General features: G+C 36.2%; 1 protein-coding gene and 1 non-coding gene across 2 annotated transcripts; one reads left to right on the top strand and one right to left on the bottom strand.

The window, feature by feature from the left end:
• Positions 1–13,406: 13,406 nt before the first annotated feature.
• LOC125589950 lies at positions 13,407–25,431 on the bottom strand. Its single transcript, XM_048762666.1, has 7 exons — positions 24,912–25,431; positions 21,211–21,448; positions 18,930–19,359; positions 18,323–18,815; positions 14,431–17,182; positions 13,701–13,899; positions 13,407–13,538 (listed from the first exon to the last, which is right to left on the bottom strand). The coding sequence occupies exons 1-7, from the start codon at positions 25,429–25,431 to the stop codon at positions 13,407–13,409; spliced, it is 4,764 nt and encodes a 1,587-aa protein (XP_048618623.1).
• Positions 18,667–18,773, top strand: LOC125590848. The gene has a single exon (XR_007326850.1). It is a non-coding gene; the product is annotated as a small nucleolar RNA R71 (small nucleolar RNA).
• Positions 25,432–25,831: the final 400 nt, after the last annotated feature.

Raw genomic sequence — 25,831 nt, forward strand, 5'->3', positions numbered from 1 at the left:
ATGATCATTCATAAATATTTAATAAGTGTTTACACTAAGTAAACACCTTACCAATTCAATATTGATCAAGAGACAAAGCCTATCAATCATCTACAATCAGTACGCTCAATCAAGAAATATTCATTCACTACTCATCAATCATCTATCTAGACTCACCTTTGATTCCATGAGATTTACTAGGGAAGACTAGACTCGAGCTCAACTAATAACACTCAATTTCAGTCCTGATTCAGAATCTTTGGATACAAGATCAGTTAGGTTGATTCCAACAGAAACTCTACTCAGCTTAGTTCAAAGCAGTTCAGTTCGGTTGAACGATAATTCAGTTCAGCTAAGCCTTTAAAAAAATATCTAAGAGACATAACTGAACCAAGATCAATCCACATACAGGTTTAAAAACTAATCTGGACAGGAAGCTTAACAAATCAGTCCACTTGTTCCAAACAAAACTTCTCTGAACTAGTAGCTATGGCTTACCGATTTCCTCAAGCTTTAAGATGAACTTGGTTGATATAAACATCAATCTGAGCACACGTCTAACCTGATCAGGACAAGATACCCATGATAGGTTCAAGATCAGAAACAGACCAAATCGTTTTGGTTACCTAACAAGAACTGAAGCTCAAGCAAAACTGATCTCATCAAACCCCTATGTTCTTACCGATAAAATCCAAGGCTAAAGAACTTGGGTGATTCTAAACTCTTGGACACCAAACCTTGAGCTCTTAACCACACCAGAACACACTGATTAAAGTCACAGAATGGTGAGAAAGGTTCGTCCATACTCAATTCTCTTCTCTGAATTTTGCAACTAGTTTTTCTCACAGATTTTTCTCTCTTCTTTCTCTCTTTCTCTCTAAATTTTTCTCTGGTTTTTCTTGCAGTAACAGGACGTCCAGAGGAGAAAAGAGGGTATTTTATATATCATAAGGAGTTGCTTCAGATGAGGGTTTGCTCCCAAAAAAGACGAAGATGAGGTTAGACAGCTGGTGACATGCTTTAGCACACAAGCATCACAAGCACCTGAACATTTCCCTTCCATGAAGAAAGATACAAGCAGCTGAAGCAAAGAGCTTGTGACCAGCATGTGACTTCTAATGAACAAGCAGGTAAGCAAGTAGGTGCATGTCATGTGACCTAATTACTGAGGAAGCAAGTAGGCTACAAGGTGCAAGGCATGTGACTGTTCAGAAATAATTTTAGAGTTTTGTCAATATTGTTTTTTGGACTGTTTCGACTTAATATTTTTTATCATTCGAATCTCGTCCTGCTCTGAGTAAACTCTCCCAGCATGAATTAAAATCGACAATAATAATTAACAATCGACCAGAACCATCAAGAGATGGTCTTTCGACCAAAAGGCTACCCCGTCGAGAGATTAATTTACTGGCTCGTTTTTTATTTTTAATTCTGGTCGAACCAACTCCGAACTGGTCAAGCGGGATTTTTCTCGACCAAAATCCTATCTGCTCGTGAGGGTCTTTACACTTTTTGCCTCTCTTGTGTCACCTTTCGATCCACATTTCTTGATCGTTTGTTGCTTTCTAGCTCATTCGGTGCAAAGCTTATCCCCTTACCAATTTCAGAGAGTATTTCTTGGGAGATTTTTATCATTTGGTATCAGAGCGACTTTGAAAGCGGTATTCACTTACGTTATTCCCCATTCTCATCTATCCATCTTCTACAAAAAAAAGTTTTATTATTTATGTTCTACAAATCTGTTGGATCTTTTGCGAAGTGTGTGTTCAAGTTTTCTTTCTTCGGAGAGCAAGATTTGAGGACAAATCTTTTTGAAGAGGAGGAATATGATGTGATCTTGGGCTGATTTCTGAAGCTATGGACATGGAAGACATTTAGAAATTGACCCATGATGTTAGCTAACATGTCCAATCTGTTTTTATCAAGTTACAAGCCCAAGAAGATTCAAAATCAAATGATTTCGTTGCTGTCCAAAGAGAGTGATGAAAATTAGGTGGTTACTTTCTAGAAAAGTTTCTCTCTCCTACAAGCAAATAATGCTTGTTTCAAGAACACTTTCTCTCCTCTATGCACTGATTTATCATTTCTCATGTAATAAATATCTAGCTTTGTGAGCAAGTTTAGTTTTTTTATTTTTTTTTTGTGAGCAAGTTTAGTTTCATTATAAATAAGTTGTAATAGCTACTGAAATGAATAAGAGTTGAGTTTATATTTTTGGAAACCTTGAGAGTCGTTCTCAAACATGTTTTCGATCGTGGTGTGTCATATCCATTGGTCAAAACTTTTATGATTGTTGGTGTGTAATATCCTTCAGTCTAACTTGGTTTAATCTAGTGTGTCATAGAGGCGACCATTATAGAGTATCAAGAGACTTTCCGCCTCTCTTGTGTCACCTTTCGATCCATATTTCTTGATAGTTTGTTGCTTTCTAGCTCATTCGGTGCAAGGCTTATCCCCTTACCAATTTCAGAGTGTATTCCTTGGGATATTTTTATCATTTGGTATCAGAGCCACTCTGAAAGCGGTATTCACTTATGTTATTCCCCATTCTCATCTATCCATCTTCTACAAAAAAAAGTGTTTTATTATTTATGTTCTACAAATCTGTTTGATCTTTTGGGAAGTGTGTGTTCAAGTTTTCTTTCTTCGGAGAGCAAGATTTGAGGACAACTAATTTTGAAGAGGAGGAATATGATGTGATCTTAAGCTGATTTCTGAAGCTATGGACATGGAAGACATTTAGAAATTTACCCATGATGTTAGCTAACATGTCCAATCTGTTTTTATCAAGTTACAAGCCCAAGAAGATTCAAAATCAAATGATTTCTTTGCTGTCCAAAGAGAGTGACGAAAATTAGGTGGTTAATTTCATGAAAAGTTTCTCTCTCCTACAAGCAAATAATGCTTGTTTCAAGAACACTTTCTCTCCTCCATGCACTGATTTATCATTTGTCATGTAATAAATATCTAGCTTTGTGAGCAAGTTTAGTTTTTTTATTTATTTTTTTTGTGAGCAAGTTTAGTTTCATTATAAATAAGTTGTAATAGCTACTGAAATGAATAAGAGTTGAGTTTATATTTTTGGAAACCTTGAGAGTCATTCTCAAACATGTTTTCGATCATGGTGTGTCATATCCATTGGTCAAAACTTTTATGATTGTTGGTGTGTAATATCCTTCAGTCTAACTTGGTTTAATCTAGTGTCATATCTAGAGGCGGACATTATAGGGTAGTAACAAGAGACTGTCCGCCCCTCTTTTGTCACCTTTCGACCCACATCCCTTGATCATTTATTGTTTTCTAGCTCATTCGGTGCAAGGCTTATCCCCTTACCAATTTTAGAGTGTATTCCTTGGGAGATTTTTATCAATAGGTGTATTGATTGATACTCGTTCGGTATTGGAGATGAGAGTATGAGTACTGATTTGAACATGTAGACTCACAGTGAGAGCTAGATATCTTACAATTGCATTCGACTTCTAGGATTGATTATCACATATTCTTAGCATCTATATATATCATAATTTGGATTATCTGAAACCTGTAAGTCTAGCTTCTGTCTTATATGTTTATCAACCACAACTATCTTGTTTACTGCTTTATTATTATTTATTGTTTTAGTACTTATATACATAGCTTAATCTTACATAAAATATAATTTATTGTGTTCTCTCGCTCCCTGTGGATTTCATCCTTAAGTTCTACATCTGATCTCTTATTTGAGGGAATCGGTTCTAGGGTTAATTTGAGCTGCATCAAAAATACCAGAAAAGTCTTCTCGAATAAACATGTTTGTTTTGCAACTGACAAAATTTTTGAAGATATTTGACCTTTTCTCAGAAGACTTCCTGAAGATGACCTCCAAAGAAGACTTCTTACACTCACATGAAGTCTACTCACTGTCGGTGGAAATCTGCATATGTTACTTTTACAACTGACCATATTTGACTTTTTCAAAGAAGACTTCTGTGAAAGTCTTCTGCCAGAAGACTTCCAAAAAGTCTTTTTTGATAACCAAAGGTTTGACCAGAATCACAGAATAAAAATCTGGAAGACTTCCACCGACAATTGAGAAGACTTCCCGGGAAGTATTTTTATACAAAGTTAATTTTTTGACACAATCATTCAATTGCAAGACTAACATGTTTATCCGAGAAGACTTCCAGGGAAGTCTACTTTTTTGTTAGCACCGAAAATTTTGGAAAACTACCAGCAAAGTCTTCTCTAAAAAACTCGAAGAAATTTAATTGCAAAACCAACCAATGCATTGACCAGAAGACTTCTGTAGAAGTCTCTTTGGTAGAGAATACTTCCAGAGAAGTTTTCCATGCGAAACATATCTGAAAATAAATTAAAAAATCATTCTTAGAACCGGTGTTGTTCATGTTTAGCTTCTCCAAGCACACATTACTTAGTAATGAAAGTTATCCAGTCGTTCTTAACCAAGAATAATGACCTTGAGTAACTCTAATAAGCTTTTAAAGTTTGAAAATAAAAAGTTGAGATTTTGGGATGAAATAAGAAAGGAAATGAAAGGGAAATGGTTTGTGTCTGTAAGAAATAAGAATATGAAGATGTAGATGTTGATTTTAGGTGCATTTAGAGCTTGAATTTTTTGGTTCATGGTGGTTGGTGTATTGATGATATTGCCAATGTTGTAAATAAGAAAAACAAGCATTTTCGAAAAGAAGTAATGAAATTTTCTTGAATAATCACAACTTCTTGGGTGAATAAGGCAAGTTCAAGTTCCAAAAAATCATAGGTTTAGTTTTGCATTTCAATTTTTGTTTTGAGTCATTTTTACAGAAACCAACCCCATCATTCTGCACTTTGAAATCACGAGTCAAAATCTAGTATTTAATTTATAGAACGTTTCATCAAACCAATATTAAAATCTAGGATCTGCTGCAATATATTATCTTCTATAAAATTAATCACACAAAATTGTACATTTCAGTAACACAATCTAATATATAAACAGAAAATTCAACTAACTATAGATTTATAGAATATTCATCCTATTTATTCCAAAAAATTCAACTTCCATAACTTCTTCTCTAATATATTTAAAAATATTAATTGTTAAATCTCAATAGTCTTTCTAATAAATAAAAACTCTCATACAAAATTTGAAAATATATCAAATAATGAACCTATGTTTAAGAATATTCTAAATCTTGTAATTTTCACAATTATATCGAGACATTTTAGTATTACAATATATTGAACATTTGTGACACTCAAATAAAGATTATACTTAGAGATTTTACTAAGAGTATTTTAGTCATATATAAAAATGAATAATAAAAGAACTTATGGTTAACACATCTGTGTAGGTTAGTTTTGCAATTGACTATATTCGACTTTATAAAGAAACGACTTCTACAGAAGTATAAAAAACTTCCCAAGAATTCTGCTCTCAAAACCTAGGTTTGAGCAAAAATCTCGAAATAAAAATAGAGAAGACTTCTCTAAAGGTTTGCTAATTAATTGCAAAACTGATCTTGGAAACCTATTTGCGACACTTTGGAAACTTCATATAATAGTAAGAAGACTTCTGAAAAAATATACTCACAACATATTTCTCCAGCAGTTTTATATGAAAAAATCAAATTTCTCAAAAATTTTGGTCAATTACAAAACTAACCTCGCTTTTCGTAAATTTCTCAGGTAATCATTGATTTTTTTTGTTACAAAGAAAATTTTGCAGGCTTCCAGAGAAGATTTCAGTTAAAATTTCACGAAATAGTCAATTGTAAAATTAAGCTTTGCTTTGACCACAAGACTTCTATGCGAAAAAGATCTCAATTTTTTTGAATATCGTACATAGATATAGTGAGATTTCCTGCTGATCTTCTCCAAGCATTCAAAACTTCTTAATGAAAGACACCCACTCATTATTGATTGAAAAATCAAACTTGAGTAAATTTAATGAGAATATAATCTTAAATTTTGAATTTTCAGGATGAAATGAGAGAAGATATGGAAGTTAAATGATTATGAATGTAAGAAATGAGATTAAAAGATGGAAAAAATTAATTTGTAGTACATATAGAGTCTAGTTTTGGTTGTTAATGGTGATTGGCGATATTAGAGATAATTGAATTTTTGTAAATAAGTGATGAAGATGAAGATGTTTGAATAAAATCATTATATTTCTAAAATAAAAAAATAAATGAGTAATGGCATTTACATAAATTAGTTGAAGGATGGGGAAATAAGGCAGAAAAAAATTTCAAAAAAAGTGGTTACTCTAAATACATCACACAACAAAAAAATTTCTAGATCCAATTTTAATAATATTTAGACTAGATCCTGACCCGCGCGCCAGCACCAGTATGAATTTACAGGTTTTGATAATTTAATTAACTAAATGATGTATTTATAATATTTAATATATTATATTCACTAAGTAAATAACTTTTTTGGGGTCTTAAACCATTTATTTATGACGAATAGTCGATATCATATAAAAAATTAAACATATATACGTAATTAGAGAGTTTCGTATACATAAAAACAATGGTTATGAATGTAAAATATGAAGAAATATTATATTATGACTTAGTATGGCATAAAAGTTTGTAAATTATTTATACATATTTAAAGAAAATACAATGATTTTTAAACTTATATAAAGAATTTAACATATAAAAACAGCTGATGAATTGGTCATAAAACTGTAAATAATTTTATATGTTTTATTAATAATAAATTATTTATATTTTTTGTTTTGAGATAAAGATAAAAATTAAATGTCCATAATCCAATTATGTTAAAAGGCCTTATTAAGAAAGCCTATGTTATAACGTCAATAATACTTGTGATTCTGCAAAGGACTGATCTCAATAATACATCTGACCACATTCAAGATAAGTTATTATACAATGCCAGAAACGTCAGAATTGAAATAATGAGATTCTCATATTCAATATTTGTAAACTATCAACTGTTAACTAATTTTTTTTGTTAATTTTCTTGGAACGCCAAAGTACACGGAGGTATAATGATGGAAATGAGGCAAAGTCCAACCAAAGCCTCGGAGTCCATAGATAAGTCTCTGACTATATCTTTATTGACTTGACTAAAACTTGAGTAACTGTTTAGGTTCTAGATTAATATCAACTGCAAGATATTAATGTATACAATTCTTGTGTAGTTTGTGCAGTGGAATCTTTAGAGGCAGAGCTTAATTCACATGAAAGACATTGGAGGGGAGACATAACATTATGCAATACGTAAGCAAGTAAGTAAATTTTTTGTAATAGCTTCAATAAAATAATAGTAATTAGGCTTCGAACTGAAACTGGTAGTTAGGCGATAGAACCCGAAGTTTATTTGATGAATGTTGATTGAAGTGTGTACTTTTATGACGTATTTGTTGATTGATTGTTTTATTTGTTTAGAAAAATAAATTCCCATAAAATCTTAGCAAAAAAGTAAATGAGAAGCGATAGTATATAGAAAGCAGTACACAATTCCAAAGACAACTGAAAGAAAAGTAAGGTCATAGATTCAAGAATATGAAATTCAAATCCACGTTCAAAGTTTGACACTGAGTCATGACTCCACCACACCTTAAAAATCTTCAATCCTTTTTAAGATGTCACGGTAGCCAGCATACTTTGATTACATCACGAAATAGAACTTGATTCCCTACAAAATATTAGTATCTTAATGTCGGAAACAAATAGCCTTAGTGGATAAAAGCTAAATTACATACCTCGTCACGCTACTCTCACTTCTAGGTTGTTGAAAACTTCTTTAAAAACAACATTCATTGTTTGCCGCTTAGGCTTACCATCTTTGTCTACAATCAAAATTTTCAATCATTTCTTTGATGTGACTCTTGAAACTGCCACGTATAGCTTTCCATGTGAAAACACAAGTCTTGGTAGAAAGAGACCAACTTCTGATAGTGATTACCCTTGACTTTTATTTATTGTCATTGCAAAAGCCACAGCCAAAGGCAATTTTCTTCTGCGCATCTTAAAAGGTAACCTGGTGTCTGATGGTTGAATCAACAATCTCGGAATGTAAACAATTTTCCCCACCTTTTCTCCAGTTATTATCCTAGCGCCAATCATAAAATCCATAAGTTAGGTGATCTGAAGTCTAGTTCCATTCATTAACCCTCCAGTGGGATCAATGTTTCGTAGAACCATAACAGGACAACCTATCTTGAGTCGCAGACTATGGTTTGGCAAACCAGAAACCTTAATTGTATTCAGAAAATCAGCCCCCAATGCTTCGCTATTTACCGAACTTGTAACGGAAGGATCAATACTATCTGCACTTAAATAGATCTTTTCTTCACCTGCACTTTTCGAATCCAAAAGTTAGTTTATTCTGTAAAATGTCCACGGAAATATTAAGAATAAAGAATGGAATTCACCTTCAAGCTTATCCAACATATACTCGTTAATCATATTGATGTCTTCATTAGTTGGAAACAAGATTGCTCTTTGTTGAAAAAACTTAGGATCTTGGTTCACTTGTAATGAATGAATATCGCCATAGACAGCTTCGCTGATTGCTTCAATAGGTTCAGCTGAGTCTAGAATCAAGAATTCAGAAGGAATTTCGATCTTTGTTTCCCCATCATTCGGTTCATTAACTTTACCATCACCAATACTCAATATCCACTCTGAAAACTCTTTAAGATCCTCTGCCTCCTCTGGCGCTAAAGAACCAGATAACAATCGCATGTTCTTTGTCAGTTGTAGAACTCTGCAGTGTTTCCAAAGGTATGATGAATTCAGTGCCACCAACACAATTTCAGCTCTACCTCCTCCATTTATAACAGGGAGAACTTGCCTAAAATCACCTCCAAATATCACGACCTTCCCACCAAATAGGTTATTGCTATCCTTTCCAATAATATCAGACAAACTACGATCCAAAGCTTCAAAACAATGCTTGCTCATCATTGGTGCTTCATCCCATATGATGAGTGAAGACTCTTTCACTAAATTTGCCTGATCCGATCCATGAGACATTGTACATGACGAAAACTCATCAGGATTTAGTGGAATTCCAAATCTTGAATGGGCAGTCCTACCTCCTTGCAACAACAATGACGCAATTCCACTTGATGCAACATTCAAAACTATATCTCCTCGACATCTTATAGCTGCAGAATGTAATTTGCATAGAAATGTTTTTCCTGTTCCACCAAATTCATAAACAAAAAACATTCCACCTTTCTCCTCATTCACAGCAGTAAGGATCTCATCATATATTTTCTTTTGCTCTAGTCATCTTCTGAATGTCTCTTTCAAGAGTTTCTAATAATTCTTCTCGTGAATAGTTGCGCTCATCTAGTATCAACACATTCGAATCATGTCTACTTGTCTTTGGCAGCTTTGGCATAGAAGTAAATGTAGCTAGAGAAGTGCCATTACGCCTCAAAAGACTGTCAATCTCTTGTAGAGCAAATTTCTTTTTGTCCTGTCACTTAACAATAGTCCTAAAATGACAAAAATGAGGTTAGACGACATATCAAAAAGGTAGATACATATATTAAAAAGGATTTCAATTCATTACATGCTAACCTGGTCTATTGAAAAAATTTATTCGGTTATACTCAATATCTTCAGAAAGGTGCTCCCATGTACTCTCCCATACAACTTCTGGACTGGATAAACTGTTATTGATCAGCATTATTACAAAAATCTGTCACAATTAACCTCCTGAGCAGTAGTAACTTCTCCGTTAAATATCTTCAATGTACTCTTGATCATCGTCTAATAACCCTCGAGCAGAACATGCTTCCTTGTATCCAGGATAAATAACTCCTTGATAAGTTTTAATGTCATCATAACTTGTAGGACCTTTAACAATGTTCAGCAACACACGCAAAAAATAAGCACCTTCCTGGATCCTTGGAGCATAGTTAATCCTTTCTATACTGAAACCTCTTTTTCTCCTTTTGCACTTCTTCTGCTTCTTGTCATAGGTAAAGAAGTTTTGTATCTGGGTATATGTAAGAGTTCTCGCAATAGGATCCACTTTATTAAGCTCAAACCATGCCAAGAACATTGTATTCTCAATGAGCTTACGACTGACAACAACTTTCATTTTATCTTTTCCTTTGAAGAAAATTTTCTGTTTTCCGGGTAGATGGAAATTAAGCTTCTCCACTGAGACAGACCGATAGTGAATAGGAAATTTGAAGATTCTCTATGATCCTTCACAAGCCGAAACATATCTAGAAGAAAAAAAATTATCTACATTATTAAGCAGTGAAGCAAGCCACGGATTTTTTAAAATAAAAAAGCATAATGATGTACCTGCAATAAAAAAAATCCTTTATTTCATTTTTCTTCTTCTCAACGTTGCTATCTTTCACATTTCCTTCCACGTTTGGTTGAACATTTCCTTGTATGTTCAAATCGCCATTTGCCAACATGATAATAGGGTTTTTGCCTATTGCAAATGTTGTAGTATAGTGGGGTGAATGTCGAACCAGTCCTAGTGATGTGAATCAGTGAGAATACAAGTCATTTCTTAAGCTAAGCAGATTCAATAGTGGTGAGTGTGTGACAAGTAGCAATAGCAAACAGAGCAATACAACAAGGTTTTAATCAATTTAGACAAGTGAATCTATGGGTATTGGGAATTGACTTCAAGTAACTAAGATCCAATCTAGGTGACAAGCTTTCAATCAAAGTAATCTCTTAAGTCTAAACACAATTTTAGACAAGTCCTATGTCTAGGTAAATGTCCATTTGCTTAGAAATCATTAAACATCAAATGTCTTTGGCTTAATTCAATCAAGCAATCTTTAAGTTCAAGTTTAATAACTATCTAGCAATTTTAACATCAAGTGTCCTTGGCTAATCTCACTAGAGCTTAGTTGAGTTGATTCAAACACTTCATCTAATCATGTCTGATGAGAAGTGTTTAGAAATCAGGTTTAGAGTGATCAAGACTAAACAAGCATTAAAAATACTCAACAAGCAAGTTTATACAAGGATCTAATACAATAACACCAAGATCTTCACTAAGTTACTCTAATCTCCCTAACCCATAAATTCTTAAGGAAACTACTCACTACTCTTCATGATAAACCCAAGAATCAAAGAGGATTTGGTGTTAATCATGATTAGTAATCAAGATAGTCAAGCAAATTCAAGAGAATAAGAAGAAAAGAAACTAAAGATTCAAGTTTTCTCTCTAAAGAGTTCTTGTGTTCTTCATAAAAAACTAGATAGATCCCAAATTTTTGTCTGAAAAGTAGTTATAGAAGACTAAAACTCGAGCTGGGTTAACCCAACAAGCCTGGGTTGACCCATAAAAACATAGATATTTTTCTCCGTAGTGACCATAAAAGGTCGCTACCAGAGGTCGCTACGCCTGTAGCGACATGACTTGCCCGCTACGTGTGGCCGCTAGGATACTTAGACGATTTTTTTCCGCATTCTTGAACTCATAGCGACCTCATGAAGTCGCTATGGCTGGCCGCTGTAGAAGGCGCTTGAAGTCCTGAACGCATAGCGACCTTATGATGCCGCTACGGCAGACCGCTATAGAAGGCGCTTCAACTCTAGCGGTCTCTCTAACCCGCTACACACTCCCGCTACGGTACTTAGGCGCCTCAGCTCTATCTTCTGTAGCGACCATCTTTTGCTGCTACGCCTGGCCGCTAGGAACCTTCAACGACTCATCTTCATTCTTTGGACTCAAAATCCCTCCAATGGTCCTCTAACTCATCCATGGTGCTCTCCAACACCTGATATGTACAAATGCAATGATATGCAACCTAAATGTGCCAAAATGATGCTCTAAATGACCAAACCATGCAAGAATAAGAAGTTAAAAACATGTAAATTCACAAGATATCAACTCCCCCACACTAGTCCTTTACTTGTCCTCAAGTAAACTTTCAAGTCCTAAGAAGGAAGAAGTTTGAAAAAGGGAGCTCATAGCCAAAAGACACACATCATAGCTCTTCTACAACATTCCAAATGATCATAGCAAACAATCATTAGTCATTCTTTTATCAGTCTAGCTTCTCAATGCCTATCAAACTCTTTTTATTTCTTCATACAAAGTGCAATGCTCATCAATCAACAAGTAACTTCAACCAATTCTCACATTCATTCACACACACACACACAAGGTGGATTCTCACAAATGGGCACATGATCTCAATCACTTGGCTTGGTAGATTAATGGTCTTTTATGAATGAAAAGAAAGGTTCAAATACAATCTTTTTAATGGTGGTAATCACTCAAGAACAAGGAGCATGATCATTATGCAAAATTTATCTAAGACTAGGAGCAATTCAAGCATACATAGCTCATTCTCATCATTCTACTCTTCTTCCTAAGTGATTACAAATTCTACCCATCTTTTATATTTCAAAACCCAAGTATATACACTTCACTCACATTCTCACCAAGTGAACTCTCTCTTTTTTTTTTTTATTTACATGATCAACCAACTAAGAACTTGACACTCTTTTTCTTTCCCCATTATGATCTTTCATTCATTTTTTTTTACTTTGGGGAATTCTAATTGACACACTCAAGAGTTTTTCTTCTTTATTTTCTTGGTTCCTATTGGTTTTCTTTTCTTATTGACACTCTTTGATCTTTTTTTTTTCTTCTCTCAAACCCAAGATATAACAACTTAAAAACACACAAACTCACTCACCATCCTAGATGCTAGTTGAAATGAGGATCTTATGCTAGCAATAGATGAGAACAAACATATGTCGCTCCCAATACTCTCAAGATTTTGCACATAACAAGCTATCAATAAGAGACCTCACTCAACAAATCAATATTGGTTTCAAAGAATGGCAAGGGTTCAAGGGTAGGGGAGTGCCATTTGGGTTAATCAAAGGATAATACATGGAATAAGATAACCCAAATGTGTATGAAATCCATGATCAAGTATGCAAGTGCCCATATGCAAGAGAGATTAAATTCATTATGCCCAAGTTCAGTTTGTAATTGGTTTCAAGAACAATGTCAATATCATATGAGCCACATGTTTCAAAAAGAGTTTTCAAGGCTCAAGAGATGCTTGTAGATATGTTCTTTTCATGGCAATTTCAATCATGGCTCCCTATGCATAATTCAAAACACACAACTCTTTTTTAATTTTTTTTTTTTTTTTTTTTAGAAATCACAAGAAAATCCAAAATGCAAATCATTAAAATCCACACAAATGCAAAGTGCTAGATATGTCAAATGCAAATCATCCAAATAAAAACAAGCAAAATGATCAGTTTTTATAGTACCTCCACCACACCCGAATCACACAGTCTCTTGTGTGACTTTGAATTTGGAGTGGTTTACATGATAGGTAAAATAAAAATTACTAGAGATGTGGAGAGATTTTAAACCGGATTAGAGTAGTTACCTTGTGACTGTAGCGACATGAGCATGTCACTATGGATATGTCGCTACGGTCCTTAGCCAAATATTGCATTCTCCTCGTTTGGTCGTAGCAACATGAGGAGGTCGCTATGAGCATGTCTCCACAGCACTTGTGTTTCTTTCCTAGCCTCTTTTGAAACCTTTCCTCTTCCTGAGCACCTTCCAAACTGAAATCACACACAATTCACACAAACAAACACACAAACAAGGATAGTTCACACAATTTATTAAAAACATTCATACATATATACAAAGGATACTCTTGGGATTTCCTCCCAAGTGAGCTTGTTTTAAGTCTCTAGCTTGACTTTGCCTCCTTTAGGTTAGACTGTGGTTGGATCGGAAAGTGGAACTGAAGTTCCCAGGTCTTCCGATTTGGTTCCCAAGTAAAGCTTAGCCCTTTGTCCATTGATGGTGAACTCTCTTCCATCAGAACTCCACAAAACTATTGCTCCATAAGGTTTAACCTCTTTAACCTTGAAAGGACCAGACCACCTTGACTTGAGCTTGCCTGGAAACAACTTCAGTCTGGAGTTGTAGAGAAGAACTTGATCTCCTTCTTTAAAGTCTCTTTTCAGGATATGTTTGTCATGGAGAGCCTTTGTTTTCTCTTTGTAGATCTTTGAACTTTCAAAAGCTTCAAGTCTTATCTCATCAAGTTCGTTCAGCTGGATCAATCTCTTCTCCTTGGCACTCTTGATGTCAAAGTTCAGCAACTTGACTGCCCATAGTGCCTTGTACTCAAGCTCAACTGGTAGATGGCAAGACTTTCCATAGAGAAGGTTGAAAGGTGTAGTTCCCAAAGGTGTCTTGTAAGCTGTCCTATAAGCCCACAATGCATCATCAAGCTTGATGGACCAATCTTTTCTTGTAACCCCCACAATCTTCTCCAGAATGGACTTGATCTCCCTGTTGGAAATCTCAACTTGACCACTTGTTTGGGGGTGGTAAGGAGTTGCAACCTTGTGCTTCACACCATTCTTCTTAAGGAGGTTTGCAAACAGTTTGTTGATGAAGTGAGACCCTCCATCACTGATCACAACTCTTGGAATCCCAAACCTTGGAAAGATTATGCTCTTGAACATTTTTAGAACCACCTTTGCATCATTGGTTGGACTTGCAATTGCTTCAACCCACTTAGAGACATAATCTACAGCCACCAGTATGTACTTGTTGGTATAAGATGAAGGAAAAGGCCCCATGAAGTCAATACCCCAGACATCAAACACTTCAACTTCTAGGATGGGGTTTTGAGGCATTTCATTCCTCTTGGTGATGTTTCCTCTTCTTTGACAAGAGTCACACCTTGAGACAAAGTCTTGGGTGTCTTTAAACATGTGAGGCCACCAAAATCCAGCTTGTAGCACCTTTGCAACTGTCTTAAATGTAGCAAAGTGGCCTCCATAGGATGATCCATGACAATGTGTAAGGATCCCATCAATTTCTTCTTCAGCCACTGCCCTTCTATAGAGTTGATCTCTACAAAGTATGTAGAGGTAAGGCTCATCCCAATAATATCTCTTCACATCCTTATAGAACTTCTTCTTGGCATAACCTTCAAGGTTCAATGGCTCTTTTCCACTAGCTAAGTAGTTGACTATATCAGCATACCAAGGACCCTTCTCATCAGCCGCCTTCACCTCTTCAAGTTTCTTTCCTGTCTCACAAACAGCTACCACTGCATGAATAGCCATCATTTGCTCTTCTGGAAGTCTGTCATCAATAGGGATTCCACACTCCACCTTCAACCTGGACAGGTGATCAGCTACTCCATTCTCAACTCCAGGCCTGTCCTTGATCTCAAGATCAAACTCTTGTAGCAGCAGAATCCACCTCAACAGTCTTGGTTTTGCATCTTTCTTGGCTAAGAGGTGTCTCAATGCAGCATGATCAGTGTAGACAGTCACCTTTGACCCAACCAAGTAGCTTCTGAACTTCTCAAATGCAAAGACAATGGCCAATAGCTCCTTCTCAGTTGTAGAGTATTTAGCTTGAGCTTCATCAAGGGTTCTACTTGCATAGTAGATCACATGTGACTTCTTGTCTCTCTTCTGGCCTAGGACTGCTCCTACAGCAAAGTCACTTGCATCACACATGATCTCAAAGGGGAGATCCCAATCTGGCGGTTGAACTATGGGTGCACTGATGAGTGCATTCTTCAGGTTTTTGAAAGCTTCCATACACTCCTCATCGAAGTGAAATGCAGCTTCTTTGCATAACAGCCTGGTCAATGGTCTAGCTATCTTAGAGAAATCCATGATGAATCTTCTATAGAAACCGGCATGACCCAGAAAGCTTCTTATATCCTTCACTGTTCTTGGTGGAGCTAGACCAACCATGACATCTATCTTGGCTTTGTCCACTTCAATTCCTTTCTCAGAAACTTTGTGTCCAAGAACAATCCCTTCCTTGACCATGAAGTGACACTTCTCCCAATTGAGCACCAGGTTAGTGTCCTCACATCTCTGTAATACCCTGCAAAGATTTGACAAACAAGTAGCAAACGAAGAACCGTATACAGAAAAATCATCCATAAACACCTCCATTACATCCTCAATAAGATCAGAGAAAATTGACATCATTGCTCTTTGGAATGTTGCTGGTGCATTGCACAGTCCAAATGGCATCCTTCGATATGCAAAGGTACCATAAGGACAAGTGAATGTCGTTTTCTCTTGGTCATTTGGGTGTATAGGGATTTGGAAAAATCCAGAGTATCCATCAAGGAAACAATAATAAGGATGGTTAGCTAGCCTCTCTAACATCTGATCAATGAATGGTAAAGGGAAATGATCCTTTCTAGAGGCTGCATTCAGTTTTCGATAGTCAATGCACATCCTATGTCCAGTTATTGTTCTTGTTGGTATTAACTCATCATTTTCGTTCTTAACAACTGTTATGCCACCTTTTTTAGGAACTACATGCACAGGTGAAACCCAATTGCTATCAGAGATAGGATAGATCACACCAGCATCTAACAATTTGATTATCTCTTTTTTAACAACATCTTTCAAATTAGGATTTAATCTTCTTTGGTGTTCAATTGAAGTTTTAGATTCATCCTCTAGATGTATCCTATGCATGCACAAAGATGGTGAGATTCCTTTAATGTCATCAAGTGAGTATCCTAGTGCTTTTCTATACTTTTTAAGTTCATTTAAAAGCATAGACAATTCATTCTCAGTCAGCTCACTACTCACAATGACAGGATATGTCTCATTAGGTCCAAGGAAAGCATACCTTACACCATGGGGAAGAGGTTTAAGCTCCACTTTTGGTGCCTTGAGCTCACTCCAATCAGCTTCATGGAGGTTCTCTTGAATGTCTGCTGAGGCAGCATGTTGAGTCATTTGTGGCAACTCCATGAACTCATCTTTTCCATCCTCCTCAAGGTGAACATCTAGCCTTCTTACTAGCTCATCACTCTCTTTGTTTTCAATCATTTGGGTCTCTCTTTCAATGGTCAGGGCATGTTGAAGAGAGTCCTCAATCGCTAACTCCTCAAGGAAATCATCAGCCAAGGCATCCATCTCATCAATGTAGAATATTTCTCCTTGAGTTGTGGGCTTCTTCATCATCTCCTTGATATCAAAATGGAGAATGTGATCTTTTCCAAGGTGGAGATCAATTGTGCCATCTCTCACATTCACCATTGCTCCAGCAGTTGCCAAGAAAGGTCTTCCAAAGATCAAAGGATCTCTAGGCTCTTCATCCATCTCAAGCACTACAAAGTCAGTAGGCACTTCACAATTTCCTATCTTGACAGGAAGATCTTCTAGGATGCCAATGGGGAGCTTGACAGATCGATCAGCTAGCACCAAAGAGATCTTGCACTTTTTATATTGTGTAAACCCAAGCTTCTTGGCAATGGATAGTGGCATGAGGCTGACACTTGCTCCCAAATCACATAGACATTTCTCAAATGTCAAAGGTCCAATGGCGCATGGCAGGGTGAAACTACCAGGGTCTTCTAGCTTCCTTGGGACAGTCAGTCTCTGAATAATGGCACTGCACTCATGAGTAAGAATCACCATCCCTTCCATCTCTTTCTTCTTTTGTTCTACAGCATCTTTCAAGAACTTGCTGTATTGTGGAACCAGCATAAATGCATCAATTATGGGCATGGTGAGCTGAACTTCACTCATTTGCTTGTCAAACAAGGCTTTGTACTTCTCTAGGAGTTGCTTCTTGAATCTTCCAGGAAAGGGAAGCTTTGGCTCATAGGGAGGAGGAGTGAACAATTTCTCCTTTGTTGATGTAGCAGCCTCATTTTTGTTCTCAACTTTCTCCTCTCCAATCTTTCTCTTGCCCTTAGCTTCAACTATCTTCTCCAAGATTTCCTCATTAGTCTTCTCATCCACAATCACCACATCATCATCTACATTGATGACCACCTCCCCACCTTGTTTCTCATTATCCTTAATGAGAACTTTAGGAGGCAACTCTCTTCCACTCCTTAGGGTGATTGCCTTCATTGTCTCCTTTGGGTTTTGTTCAGGCTTTCCAGGTAGGGAACCTTGTTGGCGACTTGAGCTGGCTGTCATAGAGACAAACTGGTTCTCCAAGGCTTTGAACTTGTTGTTTAGATCATGGTAATTCCCATCAATCTTGTTGTGGAGATTTTTCAGCTCATACCCTAATTGTTTCTCACTTCTTGTTTGTCCCTCCAATAATTGTTTCAGCATAGCTTCAGTACTACTCTCTTGTGGAGGTTGTGTTGATGATCCAGCTTGGTCTTGTGCAGGTTGACTTGGTTTTGGTGAGAATCCAGGAGGGAAGTTCTGTTTGGGTTGGTAACCACCTTGGTTGTTGTTGTAGAATGGCTTAGGCTGATTGTTGTAGAATGGTCTTGGCTGGTAGTTGTTGAATGGCTTCTGTTGGTTGTTGTAGAAGGGTTTCTGTTGGTAGTTGTTCTGGTATTGATAGTCAGGCTCCTTCTTGTACCATGTACCCTGAGCATTGACATAGTACATATCTTCTTGGCATTCTACTCCATCAACTTCAGCAACCATATGTAACTCCTCTTTCTTGGTCTTTTCTGATAGTAGCATGTCAATCTTGTCTTGAAGTGCTTTCAGCTCTCTCTTTGTGGTCATATCTTCTCCTCCACCACCTCTGTCTCTTCTATCATATTCATCATTGTAGACAGAGTCACTCTGTGCCATGTTCTCCAAGAGTTCTAAAGCATCTTCGACAGTCCTCCCCAAGAAGTTTCCATTGCTTGCAGTGTCAAGCTGGCTTTTGAATTTAGGCAAGACTCCTCTGTAGAAAGTGCTTAGCAAGCTCTCATTGTTGAAGCCATGGTGGGGACATTGAGACAAGTAGCTTCTGAATCTCTCCCATGCCTCTGAAAATCCTTCAAGTCCTCTTTGTTGAAAACCAGAGATCTGATTTCTAAGGTTGGCAGTCCTTGTAGCAGAGAAGAACTTGTTGAGGAAGGCCTTCTTGCATTCATCCCAAGTGGTGATAGTATCACTTGAGATGTTTTTCTCCCAAGTGTGAGCCTTGTCTCCCAAAGAGAAGGGAAACAATCTGAGCTTGAAAGCATCCTCTGAAACTCCATTTGTTTTTGACAAGCCACAGTACTTATCAAATCTGTCAAGGTGATCTAGTGGGTCTTCCAACGCAAGTCCATGGTACTTGTTGTTTTCAATCATGTTGATGAGGCTGGACATGATCTCGAAATTATTGTTGGCAACTGGGGGTGCCCTAATGCCCAACCTATTCCCATTTATGTTCGGTTGATCATATGTACCGATGGCTCTAGCTTGGCGTTGTGGTTGTCGAGGTCGAAGGTTGGCAGCTCCTTGACCATTGCCCTCTTCAGCTTGAGGTTGTTCTGGAACTGGTTCCATCATAGGTTCTGATCTTTGTATCTGAGCCTCTTGCTCTTCTTGTCTTAACCTTCTCTTGTTCTCTCTTTCAAGTGTTTTGATATCTGTCAAGGGAGTAAGATGTGTAGTGCCTCTACTTCTTAGGTTCATGCACCTGCGATCACAAGTAGATGAAGAAGTAGAATTAGTAACTTTAAAACAAAGTAAAACTCAGTCTCAAGCAAAGACTCAAACTCAATGTCACAATCAGACTAGGATTGGCAACGGCGCCAATTTGATAATAGGGTTTTTGCCTATTGCAAATGTTGTAGTATAGTGGGGTGAATGTCGAACCAGTCCTAGTGATGTGAATCAGTGAGAATACAAGTCATTTCTTAAGCTAAGCAGATTCAATAGTGGTGAGTGTGTGACAAGTAGCAATAGCAAACAGAGCAATACAACAAGGTTTTAATCAATTTAGACAAGTGAATCCATGGGTATTGGGAATTGACTTCAAGTAACTAAGATCCAATCTAGGTGACAAGCTTTCAATCAAAGTAATCTCTTAAGTCTAAACACAATTTTAGACAAGTCCTATGTCTAGGTAAATGTCCATTTGCTTAGAAATCATTAAACATCAAATGTCTTTGGCTTAATTCAATCAAGCAATCTTTAAGTTCAAGTTTAATAACTATCTAGCAATTTTAACATCAAGTGTCCTTGGCTAATCTCACTAGAGCTTAGTTGAGTTGATTCAAACACTTCATCTAATCATGTCTGATGAGAAGTGTTTAGAAATCAGGTTTAGAGTGATCAAGACTAAACAAGCATTAAAAATACTCAACAAGCAAGTTTATACAAGGATCTAATACAATAACACCATAGATCTTCACTAAGTTACTCTAATCTCCCTAACCCATAAATTCTTAAGGAAACTACTCTCTACTCTTCATGATAAACCCAAGAATCAAAGAGGATTTGGTGTTAATCATGATTAGTAATCAAGATAGTCAAGCAAATTCAAGAGAATAAGAAGAAAAGAAACTAAAGATTCAAGTTTTCTCTCTAAAGAGTTCTTGTGTTCTTCATAAAAAAACTAGATAGATCCCAATTTTTTGTCTGAAAAGTAGTTATAGAAGACTAAAACTCGAGCTGGGTTAACCCAACAAGCCTGGGTTGACCCATAAAAATATAGATATTTTTCTCCATAGTGACCATAAAAGGTCGCTACCAGAGGTCGCTACGCCTGTAGCGACATGACTTGCCCGCTACGTGTGGCCGCTAGGATACTTAGACGATTTTTTTCCGCATTCTTGAACTCATAGCGACCTCATGAAGTCGCTATAGCTGGCCGCTGTAGAAGGCGCTTGAAGTCCTGAACGCATAGCGACCTTATGAAGCCGCTACGGCAGACCGCTATAGAAGGCGCTTCAACTCTAGCGGTCTCTCTAACCCGCTACACACTCCCGCTACGGTACTTAGGCGCCTCAGCTCTATCTTCTGTAGCGACCATCTTTTGCCGCTACGCCTGGCCGCTAGGAACCTTCAACGACTCATCTTCATTCTTTGGACTCAAAATCCCTCCAATGGTCCTCTAACTCATCCATGGTGCTCTCCAACACCTGATATGTACAAATGCAATGATATGCAACCTAAATGTGCCTAAATGATGCTCTAAATGACCAAACCATGCAAGAATAAGAAGTTTAAAACATGTAAATTCACAAGATATCACAACATACTGTCAACAATATGAGCAGGAGGCTCAACAGCCACTATAACACGATCTTGTCCTTGGTTGATGTATTTAAATAAGTACTTAATAGAACCAGCTTGGTTGCACCATTCTACATTAATGTGAGCTCGACAACGAAGAGATAGTCTCCTGTTGTAAGGAATGACAAATCGATTATAACATTTGACCTCATGTTTCTCGACAAAACAATCAGATTTCTTCGTTCTCCTATATATCGGAAATCCTTCTTTATTAATGGTTGTCTTCTCAGAAAATGACTTAGGGTATAACTTTGAGCACAATCTATTTTCCATGCATGGGGAATTCTTAATAGCAGCTCCACATGGTCCATGAATCATCATATCTTTAATCACTTCGTAGAGTTCTGGTTCTTCTTCCTTATTAGGAATTTCTGTAGATATGAGCTTGTCCATATCGTCTTTGTTGGGAAGCTTGCTTGTAGGATGCAAGAACAGGAGGATATGGGCGGGTGGTAGGCCTCGTTTCTGGAACTCGATAGTATACATAGCTGAAACAAAAATAACATATATTTTAATAAAAAAACTACTAAAATATGATTTAATTTTTTATCTTATGTTTTTCTCATAACTCTATCTTATTTTGCAGGTATTTTTTTCCAAGACTTTATTTGAGACATCAAGATTATGAAAAATCAAAAATACTCAAGAATACTTTTTAATATATCGCTCTGTAATAATTTTCATAATAAAATATTAATTTTTAAATAATTTTTTAATGCATAATCTATAAACATTGTATTCATTTTTAGTTGTTTTCACTTGTATGATATTATTAATTTTTTGTTAGATATCAATTTTTTCACAAGATCTAACCAACCAAACAAGTAAAACCACCATAAGCTAAAATAATAACTAACACACATGTGAGAAGAAGAAAATCATTTCAAAATTTTCCCAAAAAGTTTTAAGAGTAAAACTAATCAAAAAGATTTGCAATAAGTATCAAGTGTATAATTATAACACATTAAATTGTGAAATTCATCCAAGCCCATTAAAATTTTACTAACATACACTGTAAAATAATTAAATCATGAAAAAATATGATGAATAATACACAAATGCACTCTTAATAGAATTTAGGACGTAGACTTCAACTCCAGTCTATATTTGTAGATTTACAAAAACGTTTACACTTATTATCTAACATATAGTCAATCCAAAAATTTCTAGTGTATTTGGCGCAGGCTTGATACACAAAGGCGTACAAAGTGTGCCTTAAATAACTCGATCAAGTTCTGTACTTGTCGATTATTGATGACATGCTTACGAGGAGTATTTGCCTATTCGGAGTAATTTGTTTTAAAATGACGTCTGGTAAGGAATATGTTAGCACCATCTTTTCAATTTTGTTGTCCAGATCATAATCTTCTTGTGCCATTTCAAGAAGTTTACCATGTGTACATCCATCATGCACAAGGAACATTCTTCATCCTTTTCGATTCTTCATCCTTTTTGAATTTTTTGTCACCCAAAATATCTTTGGCTCATGCTTCACACTCGCTCTAAGCTTCCAACCACATCCTTGAACACGACACTTAGCCACATACAGAGTTTTCGTTGTCTTATATGCTGAGAATGTAAATTTATATTCCACAGCCACTGACTTCAGCTTTCAAACAAGCTCAGCCTTACTAGCAAAACTATAAACGAAGACTTACAAAAACGTCTACAATTATTAGCTAACGACATTGTCAAATAAATTGAATTATACCTTCATAATTATAAAAAAAAATTCTTTTCAAAATCACTCAAACCCATTAGGATTAACTAACACACACTGTCAAACAAAAAAAAATAGAAAAAACTTAATGAATAATACACAAATTTACATTTTTATAGATTTTTCTATGCAGACTTAATATTCAGTCTCTGAAGATGTAGACGTTCTTTTCAGTTTACAGACGTAGACTGTCAAATAGGTTTACTCTTTGGGTTGGTTTTTGCAATTGACCATTTTACGGGTTGCTTTCTATAGTTGAAAAAAAGTTGTGATTTTGTACATGTAGACTTTCATTTCAGTCTACAATTTAAAAAGGTTAGTTTTTGCAATTGACCAGAATTCATCCAAGTTTTGACTTTCAGAACTAGACTTCATATTCAGTCTACATGTTTGAATTTTTTTGAAAGATGTTAGTTTTTCAATTGACCAAATTTGACTTCCAATCAGTAGATTGAAATGAACGTCTACGGGTGTGTAGACTCCTTGACCATTGCCCTCTTCAGCTTGAGGTTGTTCTGGAACTGGTTCCATCATAGGTTCTGATCTTTGTATCTGAGCCTCTTGCTTTTCTTGTCTTAACCTTCTCTTGTTCTCTCTTTCAAGTGTTTTGATATCTGTCAAGGGAGTAAGATGTGTAGTGCCTCTACTTCTTAGGTTCATGCACCTGCGATCACAAGTAGATGAAGAAGTAGAATTAGTAACTTTCAAACAAAGTTAAACTCAGTCTCAAGCAAAGACTCAAACTCAATGTCACAATCAGACTAGGATTGGCAACGGCGCCAATTTGATAATAGGGTTTTTGCCTATTGCAAATGTTGTAGTATAGTGGGGTGAATGTCGAACCAGTCCTAGTGATGTGAATCAGTGAGAATACAAGTCATTTCTTAAGCTAAGCAGATTCAATAGTGGTGAGTGTGTGACAAGTAGCAATAGCAAACAGAGCAATACAACAAGGTTTTAATCAATTTAGACAAGTGAATCTATGGGTATTGGGAATTGACTTCAAGTAACTAAGATCCAATCTAGGTGACAAGCTTTCAATCAAAGTAATCTCTTAAGTCTAAACACAATTTTAGACAAGTGCTATGTCTAGGTAAATGTCCATTTGCTTAGAAATCATTAAACATCAAATGTCTTTGGCTTAATTCAATCAAGCAATCTTTAAGTTCAAGTTTAATAACTATCTAGCAATTTTAACATCAAGTGTCCTTGGCTAATCTCACTAGAGCTTAGTTGAGTTGATTCAAACACTTCATCTAATCATGTCTGATGAGAAGTGTTTAGAAATCAGGTTTAGAGTGATCAAGACTAAACAAGCATTAAAAATACTCAACAAGCAAGTTTATACAAGGATCTAATACAATAACACCATATATCTTCACTAAGTTACTCTAATCTCCCTAACCCATAAATTCTTAAGGAAACTACTCACTACTCTTCATGATAAACCCAAGAATCAAAGAGGATTTGGTGTTAATCATGATTAGTAATCAAGATAGTCAAGCAAATTCAAGAGAATAAGAAGAAAAGAAACTAAAGATTCAAGTTTTCTCTCTAAAGAGTTCTTGTGTTCTTCATAAAAAAACTAGATAGATCCCAAATTTTTGTCTGAAAAGTAGTTATAGAAGACTAAAACTCGAGCTGGGTTAACCTAACAAGCCTGGGTTGACCCATAAAAACATAGATATTTTTCTCCGTAGTGACCATAAAAGGTCGCTACCAGAGGTCGCTACGCCTGTAGCGACATGACTTGCCCGCTACGTGTGGCCGCTAGGATACTTAGACGATTTTTTTCCGCATTCTTGAACTCATAGCGACCTCATGAAGTCGCTATAGCTGGCCGCTGTAGAAGGCGCTTAAAGTCCTGAACGCATAGCGACCTTATGATGCCGCTACAGTAGACCGCTATAGAAGGCGCTTCAACTCTAGCGGTCTCTCAAACCCGATACACACTCCCGCTACGGTACTTAGGCGCCTCAGCTCTATCTTCTGTAGCGACCATCTTTTGCCGCTACGCCTGGCCGCTAGGAACCTTCAACGACTCATCTTCATTCTTTGGACTCAAAATCCCTCCAATGGTCCTCTAACTCATCCATGGTGCTCTCCAACACCTGATATGTACAAATGCAATGATATGCAACCTAAATGTGCCTAAATGATGCTCTAAATGACCAAACCATGCAAAAATAAGAAGTTAAAAACATGTAAATTCACAAGATATCACAACATACTGTCAACAATATGAGCAGGAGGCTCAACAGCCACTATAACACGATCTTGTCCTTGGTTGATGTATTTAAATAAGTACTTAATAGAACCAGCTTGGTTGCACCATTCTACATTAATGTGAGCTCGACAACGAAGAGATAGTCTCCTGTTGTAAGGAATGACAAATCGATTATAACATTTGACCTCATGTTTCTCGACAAAACAATCAGATTGCTTCCTTCTCCTATATATCGGAAATCCTTCTTTATTAATGGTTGTCTTCTCAGAAAATGACTTAGGGTATAACTTTGAGCACAATCTATTTTCCATGCATGGGGAATTCTTAATAGCAGCTCCACATGGTCCATGAATCATCATATCTTTAATCACTTCGTAGAGTTCTTGTTCTTCTTCCTTATCAGGAATTTCTGTAGATATGAGCTTGTCCATATCGTCTTTGTTGGGAAGCTTGCTTGTAGGATGCAAGAACAGGAGGATATGGGCGGGTGGTAGGCCTCGTTTCTGGAACTCGATAGTATACATAGCTGAAACAAAAATAACATATATTTTAATAAAAAAACTACTAAAATATGATTTAATTTTTTATCTTATGTTTTTCTCATAACTCTATCTTATTTTGCAGGTATTTTTTTCCAAGACTTTATTTGAGACATCAAGATTATGAAAAATCAAAAATACTCAAGAATACTTTTTAATATATCGCTCTGTAATAATTTTCATAATAAAATATTAATTTTTAAATAATTTTTTAATGCATAATCTATAAACATTGTATTCATTTTTAGTTGTTTTCACTTGTATGATATTATTAATTTTTTGTTAGATATCAATTTTTTCACAAGATCTAACCAACCAAACAAGTAAAACCACCATAAGCAATATAGTTGAAAAGATGAAGGCGTTAATCACGGGCGATCCATCC

Source organism: Brassica napus, chromosome C7 (assembly GCF_020379485.1).
Source record: "Brassica napus cultivar Da-Ae chromosome C7, Da-Ae, whole genome shotgun sequence".
Classification (NCBI taxonomy): Eukaryota; Viridiplantae; Streptophyta; class Magnoliopsida; order Brassicales; family Brassicaceae; genus Brassica; species Brassica napus.